The 12,415-nt window shown below is 35.3% G+C and overlaps 1 protein-coding gene across 3 annotated transcripts in view; it reads left to right on the forward strand.

Moving 5' to 3' along the window:
• Window positions 1-12,415, forward strand: part of msra (methionine sulfoxide reductase A) — a 59,469-nt gene that overhangs the window by 40,757 nt on the left and 6,297 nt on the right. For all 3 annotated transcript variants that reach the window (XM_043219762.1, XM_043219764.1, XM_043219763.1), the window contains exon 5: window positions 1-58. This exon is cut by the window's left edge and continues 49 nt beyond it. In XM_043219762.1, coding sequence (XP_043075697.1) covers window positions 1-58 — 58 coding nt within the window. The remainder of the gene's footprint in view (window positions 59-12,415) is intronic.

A 12,415-nucleotide genomic window follows, 5' to 3' on the forward strand; every position in this document is an offset into this window, starting at 1 on the left:
CGCTTACACACAGGAACAGCTTGACCAGGCAGTGCGCTCCAAGAATGAGTATCAGAAGGTATCCCTCCACCGCCCTTTCACATCTCTCAAACAACCCTCAAGTGATTAGTTTGTGGATTAGTGGTTCAAAACGTTCAAACAAAAAAAGGTTTGTCTTCAGGTTCCAGATATTACATTGGTGACAAAAAACAAAAATGTCCTTAAAAATATTATTGACATAAGATCAGTTGTATATTATAATACAAATAATAATAATTTTAAAAATGTTAAAAATTAATAAATAATTTTAAAAATTTTAAAAAACTATTAACTTAATCTGTTCCTCAAATTAATGCAATTTTATGGCTTCAGAACGTTTTTGATACTTTATTATTTAATCATTGGACATCGAGCACCAGAAGCAAATATGTCTATGAAAATATTTTGGATCTCAGAACTCTTATTTGTATGCAGTAATAATAATAATAATTTATACATTACATAAAAATCTTAAGAATAATATAAGTTGAAAATAAACAATAAAGTAATAAAAAAATAAAATAGAAATAGTCATTTTAATATTTTATTTTTGCATAATTCTAAAAGTTTGTCGAGTATTTGTATATTAACATACTATACTTTATTAATATGTGAACTTATTAATTTGTGTACGAATATACACGCATATATTGAATATTTCAATAATATTTAGTCATTTCTTTTATTTTAATGTATTATGTAAGTTATGTAAGTCATTACTAGAGTTATTGTTGTTTAGTATTGGAATATTAATGTGACGGTATACATTTTTTCACTTCCGCAAGGCGCTTTATGGCAGCAGGCTTAGAATGGTATTTTCCTCCAGTCCACAACCTTATCAGAGCAGACCTGCAATCCACCGGTTGACAACCGCTGCTTTAGAAAACAAAAGCTGTTAGTATCGGCCGTACCCTCATATAATGGTATGCCCACACCTCTGGTCCCCAAGCGGACAGTAAGAAGAGACAGGTGTTGAGGATTACAGCCCTCAACGGTTCTTGCTCTGTTTGATAACCTGCGAATCCATGCCAGATGAAACAGGTTTTCTACAAAGCAGGGAAATATAATCTTGCACATGAAATAGTAATTCTGTTTGTCTCGAAGACAGCTTGGAGAAGGGAGCTTTCAAATCCGTGCACGAGGAGGTTCAAAGCCTTTCGGCGCCGAGTGCGAACGCTGCCATCTGCATTATGCATATATTTTTCTCTAATTGCAGAACGGCTCTGTTGTCGAGCCGAAAATTGAGGTTTCTTGGTCTCGGTGGTGCAATGCATTACAAACCTGCATGCGCTTCACGCTAACAACCCCACCCTTTCCGTCGAAGCCAAAGCCTGTTAGAACAATAGAAGCAGAGGAACTGACTGTGGTTCTTCCCTACCGTACCCCTGTAGTCTCATTTTCTTCCTTCAAAACCCTCCCCCCACCTTGCGTATGATCATACTTGTGTTTTTTTGGGCTGCTTCTCTTCTCATTCCCTCAGATCAGTCTGAGATGAAATTAGCAGTTGCGTACCTCACCGAAACTCGGACATATTACGGACAGTGTCGCAGTAGACACATTTGACTATTGACGAGATGACCTTGACCGTCTCTTTGTCCCAGTGTCCTTTTCTTGCTTTCTTTGCACCTCGCATCAGATCTCGGCTGCTTTTTGTGCTGATACCGGGGGTTTTCTGCAGCCTCTCTTTCTACATCAAAAGAGCCCGAATGAACGGCGCAGTCACTCTTTGCTCTTGCCTCAGCCCTCCATTTTGAACAAATGCTGAACACAATATCCAATATCTTTTTTCTGTGATATGGTGCATTTGGTATCTCAGCAACTGATTCTTGAAGAACGGATGGATCTCACTGGACAGCGATGCTCGCAGACACACGCATGCTCGCTGTTCACAATCAAAATGCTCATTTAAGAGGCATATTAAGAAGTTGTCTTGTAGAATAGAAACCGATATAGAAGTGGATAGAAACTAGGCCATTTTTTTCCCCACTTACTTTTTCACATATGTTTTACTTGTCAAATTTTCCCTGGCCACACAGTCACAAATCTCTACATTTATATAAATAACATAAATACAATCTTTCTATCAGTTACTGCTAGTACGAATCATATTTCATATTGCATTCAGCATGTCTTCAAAATTGAGCGCCCGGGAATGAGTGAAGAGTGATAAATATATTCATTTATTCATTTGGAGTCATATTTGTGAAATTATTATTATTATTTATATAAAATTGGCTCCAGACTTAACATTAGGCCATCAATACTATTGAGTCCTGTCCAGGGAAGTGTCTAAATAAAGGAACACACAGTGCTGGGACCCAGGGGACGTGAAAAAGGGGCGCAGGCCTCAGAGCGGGAAAAGCATATTGGTGCGATTTGTTTTTTCACGCAGCGCTGGCTCCAGCTGATGATGACTCCCAGTGGTCTGCACCATTGGCCTCTGACTTTCTGATCAGCTTCCTACTTCCAAAGTCAGACACTAATATTTAGAGTTATAGTGTTTTGGTCTTAGATGCTGATTGGTTACCACATAGAAGCCACCTATTAACCTTGGTCTAGATGTAAGGGACTATATATCTGCTAGCAGATGGATTCAGTTGTATGGATTTGCACAATAAAGTAATATTTTTATCCTGTTTTGTAAATGCCTTTTGATTCTTATTGCTTTAGCAGAGCAGCCTTTTTGCTTAGAGAATCTTTAATTGCTTTGTTTTCTTGCCCTGAAATTTCATGGACAAGGGTTCTGTTAATAACTGGATTTGAGAGCCACTCTATGGCCCTCTAAAATAGTTCTGTTTCATAAAAATAGGGCATGAAGAGATGTTTTTTTTCACTTGGAAAATGGATAATTTTCAGCTTGGCTTGTTGCATGGTTGAATTAATGTTCACAGAAAAGTGGGATTTTTGCAGTGGTTTGGTATTGTAGGCTAAAAGTACTGTAAACTATAGAGTTGCTTTTTAATTTTAGGTCACTTATTAACACTCATGTTCAAGATTTTTCTCACACATATATGTATGTATGTATGTGTGTGTGTGTGTGTGTGTGTGTGTGTGTGTGTGTGTGTGTTAGTGCTGTCAAATGATAAATTGTGATTAATCACACACAGTATATTTATTATGTATATATAAATACACACATGCATGTATATATGTCAGAAACATGTTCATAAATAAAAATGTAATATATAACCTAAATTATTAAAATACAAAATATATGTAAATACATGCAAATATTTTTTGTATATATATATATATATATATATATATATATATATATATATATATATATATATATATATATATATATATATATATATATATATATATATATATATATATATATGTGTAAACATACACATATTATACCATATATTGTACAAGCAAAACCTTTTTTTGTGTGCGATTTTAATAAATGAATTGTTTTACAGCACTAATATATAATATATTGTCATATTTTCCTGCTTCGGTCAAAGAGGTTGATTATATTGGATACAGAAATGTCACTGTTATCCAAAATAGTCACATGCATCTCATTATTTGGTGAAACAACTTGGCTTCATAAGGACAGAGGAAGTTGTTAAAAGAATTTGAGTTGAAAAGAATCAGTATTTAGGCTTTTTTTTTTTTTTTTTTTTTTTTTTTTTTTTAGACATATATACTATGGGGTCTCTGGGAGTCCGAACATATAGCCTGCAAAGTCCGCTTCAATAGGACAAGCATTAAAAATGTCCTGCAGCACTCTCTTCTAGCTGTACAGATGAATAAGACAAGAGTTTCTAAAGGCTGCATGCTGTCAAAGAAGCTTTTAGCTGCACAAGGTTCTGCATTTCTCATTGTGTTTCAATTCCGAAGTGCCTGCAGCCTCACACGCTCCCTCTACCGGACACTTTTTAACAGCGTTTTCCCTTTCTCTCTCACTCACTTGTTCGTTCCATCCTCCATTGTCTGCTCTCTCTCTCTCTCTCTCTCTCCACCCACTCCACCCCCTGCTGAGCCATCTGCGCTTCGGCAGGCCCTGTCTCCATGGCAACAAGGGAGGCCGCGCTACCTCCTATTGGCCCACTGCCCAAACGGAGAGGCTGCCTGGGGTCGAAGGTCGTCTGTAGAGTGCCGCCTCACCGGTGTTCTAATCAGCTGTTGACCCCTAGCCACAATGAAATGAGTGTCAGAAGACAAGGGGTTAATAAAGCCTGGTCTGACTGGCAGCTGGGTCCATTATGAGTGAGGGACAGGAGAGGGAGATCGGAGAAGGGGGGCTGGAGTATGCTGGAGAAGAGGGACTCTGGGTTGGGGGCCCGTCAGTGTTGCGTAAGGGAAGATTTGATGTCACCATAAATTGTGTCTGCAAGGGTGGAATGAAAGCTGTGGGTGGCTTTTTTTAGGATTAAAGCGCCTGGTGTTAGTGTCAGGGATGTTGGGAATTCGGAGGGCTTCTCTATCTGTTGTGGGGCAACAGTGCTGGGTATGAATCCACTGTGTACAGTTAAATTACTTTAACAAGTCATAACTAACATCAGAGTAGTTATGAATCAGTCTCTAATGCTTACCATGTCTGCATTCAATTTATTATTATTATATTTTTTTTTTAAATCAATAATATTTTGAAATATGTTTACAATAATTGATTTCTATTTGGATGTATTTTTAAACTCCCCTACTAGGAGTAATGTAAGGTTTATATTGGTTTTGGGAGTCCCTAAAAACAGGTTGACATGTATTCAAGGTCAAGAAAACACTTTTTTATTTTCTTATAGTATGCATTTATTTTTTATCTTACTTGCTCAATGACTCCTAAACGATTTGCTTAACGACTAACTTTTCCAAACCCCTTCTTTGCTGAAACTAATATGTGGTGATGCCTGTAATGTCTTATAAAACAGCGTTTGTGGGCACAGAGCTTTACCGGAGAAACCGCTATTTTTACAGCTCCAAAAGCGACACCTAGTGGCCAAAAATGACTTTGCATTTTCATTCAGACCAATGAGAAAAAGACCAACAAGTGCACGGGCAATATGATAATATTCTTCCTTTAACTTTAAACAAGGTGCACTTTAAGATTTAAAACTTTGCAGGGCATTTTCATTCACTGCGTTACACACTGCATGAAAGGTCAGTTTTAATAATCCATAGTAGGGGCAGTTTAAATTCTGAGCTATTCCTGTTATGCAAAGCTGTATTATTATTACTCCAGTCACATGAGCTGAAACATTTATTCTTATTATCAATGTAGAAAACAGTTGTAATGCCTAAGATGTTGTTTAAACCAATAGGATTTCCCCCCTGTGGTGTGTCTGTGTATGTAAATGCAGTTTTTTGTTTAATATTTTATTTGTGAAAAGTAGATAATTAGAATTTTATTTCCAAGAAGCATGTTGTAGTTGCACAAGGCTTGTAATGTCAAACTAAACTAAAAGTGTTAACCCTGTTAACTTTCTGAAGGCATAATTATACTCCAGCATATCTTAAAATGTGTTAATTTCACTTGACATTGCAAAATGCAAATGACTAGCACTGTCTGAGAGAATTTTGCGAAAATCTTGGAAAAAATGTAAAAACATCCGTATTAACTGGAAATGGCAGTCACTTCATAGTGACCAACTTGTTTTTACCAGCCAAGGTTTTAGCCTGAAGAGTAAAATTGCCATTTTTTTTTAAGTGGATGTTTTCCATCACTCCAATAAGAATGTCCTATTACTTGGCACAGTGCACAATTTTATGCATTAGGCTGGTATTTTTAGTTTAGAACTTGTCAGCCGTTTTGGATTGTTAGAAACTGCTGTAGAAGTAGGCGACGTATATGAAATGGTCGTACTGATACAAGATTTGCGAAAACAATTATATAATGTTAAATAACACAAGCTAAGTTGAGCTGCATTCACAGTTTTATAAATGCATTTCACGTGTTCCAAAAGATGATGAGTGGTTCATAAGATTTTAAAATATACAGTACTAGGAGAAGATTTCATGTGGAAATGTATGGCTCCTTGGGGCAGATTTGTTCCCCATGAGAAGAGTGACTCTTGTGTGATATTTAAAGTCTTTAGCTCAAACGGAGTGGAATATTGTGAATTTAACCATCTAGTTGCTAGGCAACCATCCATTCCATCCATCCCATAATTACACAAAATGCAATTAGCCACAGACCCTTCACGCATTCAAAGTTCATTGAGTTTCACCATAGGGATAAAATGTTCAAAGCGAAGAATATTAATAATAGACCAATGCCAAAATGAGAGCAAGTTCTTTTTTTTTTTTTTTACTCTGCTTAGCAGATCTGACTTCACTGGAGCTATGTATTAAAGTCAAATTTTCAGAACTTAACGTTAGTGTTACTTTAATATTATTTAATATATATTGATAGTTTTTTCATTTTAATATATATTTAAAACAATACTATTTAAACACTACTTAATTTTTGCTAGTTTTTTTTTTTTTTTTTTTATCTTTATTTCAGGTTGAATTTTTGATGTTATTTCCCAAGTGCACTAATTTTGCAGTTGGTTTTTCTTCAATTTTTTTCTACAGCTTCACTTAAAAAAAACAACAAAATGTTTTTAGTTAACGATAACAACTCTGATAGATGCTGCACCATCTATGGCACCAAATTCTGGCCCCATTTTAGCCCAATATCCGCACACGTTTACATCGCTAACCGTGCTCTAGCGTCATGGTTCAGATCACCTGATTCTCAAAGCAAAACATGAATGTCATAAGAGCACAGCTTATTAGTGCAGAGAGTGACGATCACTCAGGGTTTAAATGAAGGAGATTTGCTCTTATCGACCTCTGCCAGACTGTTCAATATCCTGGTTATACCCTTTCTTGTTTCGTTAATTGGTGGAGACAGTAGCATCATATTGGTAAAGTGCTGGTAGAAGTAACCACAAGGGGGCAGTGTGTCCTATCCACAGGGGGCAGCGCTCCATCCGTCCACCCCCCCTGCCTTTGTGCTCATTTACTCTCTCTCACTCTCTCTCCTTAACTCTGTCCTCACGTCTCAAGAACTTGGTGTGGCATGTTCCCATCTATTAGCATCTCAATTAAGGGCTAACAAAAGACAGGTTTTTCCCCTCCGAGGCCTCCACATGTGCGGTTTACCTAGTCTCTGTGCGCCCTGAGCAAAATCCAGGAGATTGACTGCACTCCACCAATTACACCTCCCCATCAATGTCTGCAAGAAATCACAATGGCCTTAATTAGCGACTGCAGCCTCACTCTATTACACGCTAGCACAGTAAAAGCCCAGTCGCACCTTCGCCACCAGTCTCCCATGGATAATGTGGGCTGTAATTACGAGGGAGGAGGTGTATCGGAAGCGGGTGTTTGTGGCTTTTTTACTTTTATTCTGTGGCCTTTCAATAATGGCTAATTGATTTTTTTTAAAGAAACGGTTCACTCAAAAAACAAACAAAAAAAAAGAAGTCATTATTTACTCACCCTTGTGTCATTCCTTATGTAGCTTTATTTATTCCAGGCCGTGTGTGCCTTTATTTCTTTCAATGAAGAAAAGTACCTTTTTACGAAGAATATCCCAAGCACATGATCAGTATAATGTTAGCAAATGAAGATAAAAAGCTGAAAAACGCCCCACCACAAAGAAATCATATAAGTGATCCATAGGTGTACAATAGTCTGTCTTCTAAAGTCAAATAATAGTTTTGTGTGAGGAGTAAAATTCACTGTTCACTTTTAGAAAATGTAAAAAAAGTCTGATTCATAAATGAATCATCGAAGCATTTTGTTGAGTCAGATGTTTGATGAATCGATGAAACCGCTGAATGATTAATTCATAAATCACAAATTAGTTCTGTCAAACAATTAATCATGAATAATCGCATTCAGAATAAACATTTTTGTTTACACAATATTTGTGTGCGCACTGTGTATATTTATGAGGTTAATGTAAATACACATGCATTTTCTAAGGAAAATGTTACTTTTAGATATGAAATAAATTTATATAAAATCAAATATAAATCTTATATAAATTATCAATTGTATGAATATACCTATAAATTCAGGCAAATATTTTAAAAATATATTTTGCATGTGTGTGTGTACTGATATATACATAATGAATATACACACAATATGTAAAGCAAACATTTTGAATAAATAAAAACAATTTGGGATCACAATTAATTTTAAGCACTTAAAATTATACATTTATTTTGAAATCGAATCCGAAATAATGTTTTGTTCACATAATATATATGTGTGTACTGTGCATATTATATACACACATGCAGTATTTGTATGTATTTACATGTACATATTTATAATCATATAATTGATATTATGAATATATTTAATAAATAAACATATTTCTTAAATATACATGCATGTGTCTATATATATATATATATATATATATATATATATATATATATATATATATATATATATATATATATATATATATATATATATATATAAATAAAATACAGTGGACATTATGTAAACAAAAACATTTATTTCGGATGTGATTAATTGGCATATATTTATTTGACAGCACTAAAATTTATAACTAATGTTAGATTTCTTGTCGACTGTTAACAAGAAATGTTATATTTGGGTCAAATAATCCTCTAAAAATATTATAAATATTTCCAAAAATGTTAATGACATGAATTCTTGTTGTTTAGAGTAGTAGTAAAAAAATGTTAAAGTAAAAATGTTTTGTAAATTGTTTGTGTTGTCATATATTTTTAGCCTACATATACAACGGAGCTGTAAAATTTGGCAATTCACTATTTTAAAGCAGTGGTATTTTAGTATTATTTACAATTTAATTTTCATTTATCTTATTTTTTTAGTAATCTTGTTTTTGGGGTAATATTTACAGCATTACTGTTTAAGCTGAATTTGTTTACATTTAAATTATTTTTTTTTATATATATATATATATATATATATATATATATATATATATATATATATATATATATATATATAAAATTTTTTTTTTCCAGCAATTTTATTTCTTCATCTTTTACCTTGTACTTATTTCAGTTTGTTACCAAGGCAGCATTCCCAGAATTTTAACTGAATATTTATTTTTAATTTCAGCTTTATTTCAATTTACAAAACTGTGTTTAATAGTTTTAGTTTTAGTTAATGATGATAACCCTGCTTTGCCAATGCCAGTATATTTTGCCGTCAAGGGCCCATGCCAATGTTTTTGACAGCTCAGACAGACAGAGAAAGTGAAAGAAACGCATGGAGCGAGAGAAACGGTGGTCCCGATCAGACTGCAGTAGACTGATAAGAGTAAATGGAATGTGGAAGGAGGCCGAGTGTTTTCTAGGTCTCTCCATCCGTGTGAGGTGTCGAACATACCTGAGTCTCATTATAGAGTGTGTGTCTGTGTGTGTGACTGCGGGCCATGCGTGGGCTAATTAGCTTTTCCCCCGGCCGCTCTGCGACCGCTCCCGTTATTTCCTGACCAGCTTGCCAGGCCGGCACCCCCTCTTCCCCTCCCCCATGTGTGGCTGTTCTAAATGGAGACTCAATGCATGCTGCTCCCCGACATCCTAATGTACCCGACCAGTTGGTTTAACAAACACAGCGCTGCCAACCATCTGCCGGCCAAATCTGTCTTGAAATTGCTTTAGTAACAAACTGAACTTTCTTTGCTCAGTGCTGCTCTCGCTTCCTGTGTCCTGCCTTCCTCTGTGTGCTGCTCTCTGCTCTTCAACCTGGCCCTCTCCTGCTCCTCGCTGCTGACCAGTCATCGTCTCATCTCATTTCATTTGGGTTCATTTTTTTGGTCCTCTTGCATCTTGCCATTTATTGGCTTCTCGGCTTATTAAAGCTTATTTTTTTTTTTTTTTTTTTTGATTTGTGATCTCTTCTCTTCTCTTTCTTTACTTTTCCTGTCTTGCTTTGCTTTCATCTTGTCAGATGACATGAGATCTAAAGGAGAAGACGACTGTTTTATTGTTTCGGTCTGTTCTTTCTTTTCTTATTATCTCTTCCAGTGTTTTGTATTTCTGCATTTATTTAGTAATTGTTTTGGTCAACACTTTTGTCAAACTGCAGTAAAATGAACTAAAATGCATATATACATATACAGAAAAGGACTTTTTGTCAAAACGAATTTGTGTGACCAAACTAAATCTGAAAATGTGTTTAAATTAATATATTATGTTTAAATATTTGTTTTAATTTTGCGCTTTTGAACCGTAAATGTTCAAGTAATTTTAGTCAAATTTGAAGTAAAATGGGCTAAAATGAACGAACTAGACAAATATTGATAAATTTTATCAAATGTTTTTTTTTTTGTTATAGTTATCTATCTCGTCTGGTGTTAATGTATCTCTTAATAAACCAACATTTTAAATTAACACATTATTTAACATTTGAAAATAAATATATTGAATTAATAATGCAATATAACAGTATATATTTACACAAGCATACACATTCTCATCAAATATTTATGAACTTACATTCCACTGTAGTCGAATTGAAGTTAAACTGAATATGACACATTCAAAATATAGACTAAATTGAATGGATATTTTTCACCAAAATACAAAAACTGTGACTAAAACCTCAAACTGTAAAAAATATATTTCACTTCTCTTCTCCTGCTGTATTTTACACCTCATAGTTTGACACATTGCATCTAATAAACAGATTCTAACACGTCCAGAGAAACTGTATGATTATTTACGCCAGTTTCATCTGAAGCATAATTAAACCCCCACAAACCCAAAGCTTCAGAGAACATTTATGCCTGCGGTCCAGCGCGACAGAACTACTGTTTCCAGATCAGATGGCTGGCTGTCTTTATGGTTTTGCCTTCCCTGTTTACCATCTGACCACTGATCCTCCCGTCCCATTTCCTCCCCTTGCTGTACTTCTAGCTGCTGTAGACAATCCAGGTTTGATTTTCCTTCATGATGATATCCTCAAGAGACCTCAACAAATGCTATAGAACAGATTTTTGGCACGGTCGAGCACATAGCCCTAAACATCATTATGGACAGAAGCACAGAGCTGCCAGGAAATGAACGGTGCCACCTTCCTCACCAGCTATGCCAGTCTCGGTGCCAGCGGATACGTTCTCAAAGACGCAGACCCTGATCTCAAGGGCAAACCCGGCGCAATCACACAAAAACACACGCGCACACACTCTCGAGCTAACCACTTTTAACACTACAATGCATGAATACCTACACCCTTAGAATCCATGTGTATTCTCAATAACACTGCTTATTTTGTTGTAGAAAAATAATCAGTCTTAGTGTATTAGACATATATTTTGCCTCGTGTTGGTCCAAACCTGAACGACTTTCTTCTGTTTGGGTTTTTTGTCCGTACAGTGTTGTGTTGTTTTCTTTGTGCAAGAGCTCAGATGCAATAGAATAGCCTTCTTTCTGGATACTATGTATAGGTTGAGGCTGGGATTTAGCACATTTGAAGTGATAAACGTATATCATGTGTGGAGAGGCTTTTGCATGAACTCTTCAAGTATTCTTGTAGCTTTAAAAAAAATATATGGTTGAACCTATTTTAACAATATGCTTACTGGCTTTCTGGGCCATGAATGGTTTATTTAATCGAAAATATCTTAATTTGCATTCTGAAGATAAGCAAAGGTCTTACTGAATGGACACAAAACATACTTACTGAACTGTTTGGCTCAAAGGCCTTTATGTCAAGTAATGTGTGTGATATAAATGTGGCAATAATTATGTCATTTTATGCTACTAGCATTTATTTCAGGAAATGATGTCAGAATTTTTTTTTTTCATATAACAAAGGCTAAAAGAAAAACCTGTAATTCGTGTCTGTAAGCAAGTGACCTCAGTTCTGGAGATGAATGTCTCAAACAAATGTTACTCATTTTTATGTGCAAAAATAGAGTTGCGTTAATGAACAAATGAACGAGGTATAAAAGCGTAGGCTAACCAAAAATGAAAATTGTCATCATTTACATATGTTTTGGGACACAAGTCTTAAATGTTGAGCCATGCAATGTGCATTTATAAAGTGTTCTGTTCTGAAGAGCTCAGTTTTGCATTTACCATCCACTGTAAAATATTAAAAACATTAGTTTGGAGGAAGGGTAAATAATGACAAAAACATTTAAGTGAACTATTCCTTTAAAGGCGTAATTTGGAGTATGTGTGTATAGCCTCGAAAAAGTGTTTCTGTCTTTGCCTCTAATATTCCTCTTGCTAATTCAATACTAGCTTTATGACACCTAGCTTTTTCCTGCGCTCTAATTTTACAGTTGCCCTTCTTCCATCTAAAATTGCTTTGCCAAAAAATAAGGCTCCTTATCTCTGACTCTCACATTTTCTCTTTTTTTTGCTTAACCAGGACATGCAGGTATTTGCATACCAAATGACTGCTCTGTCTGACACGCAAATTAATTAGTCTGAAT

This window comes from Puntigrus tetrazona, chromosome 20 (genome assembly GCF_018831695.1).
Source record: "Puntigrus tetrazona isolate hp1 chromosome 20, ASM1883169v1, whole genome shotgun sequence".
NCBI lineage: Eukaryota > Metazoa > Chordata > Actinopteri > Cypriniformes > Cyprinidae > Puntigrus > Puntigrus tetrazona.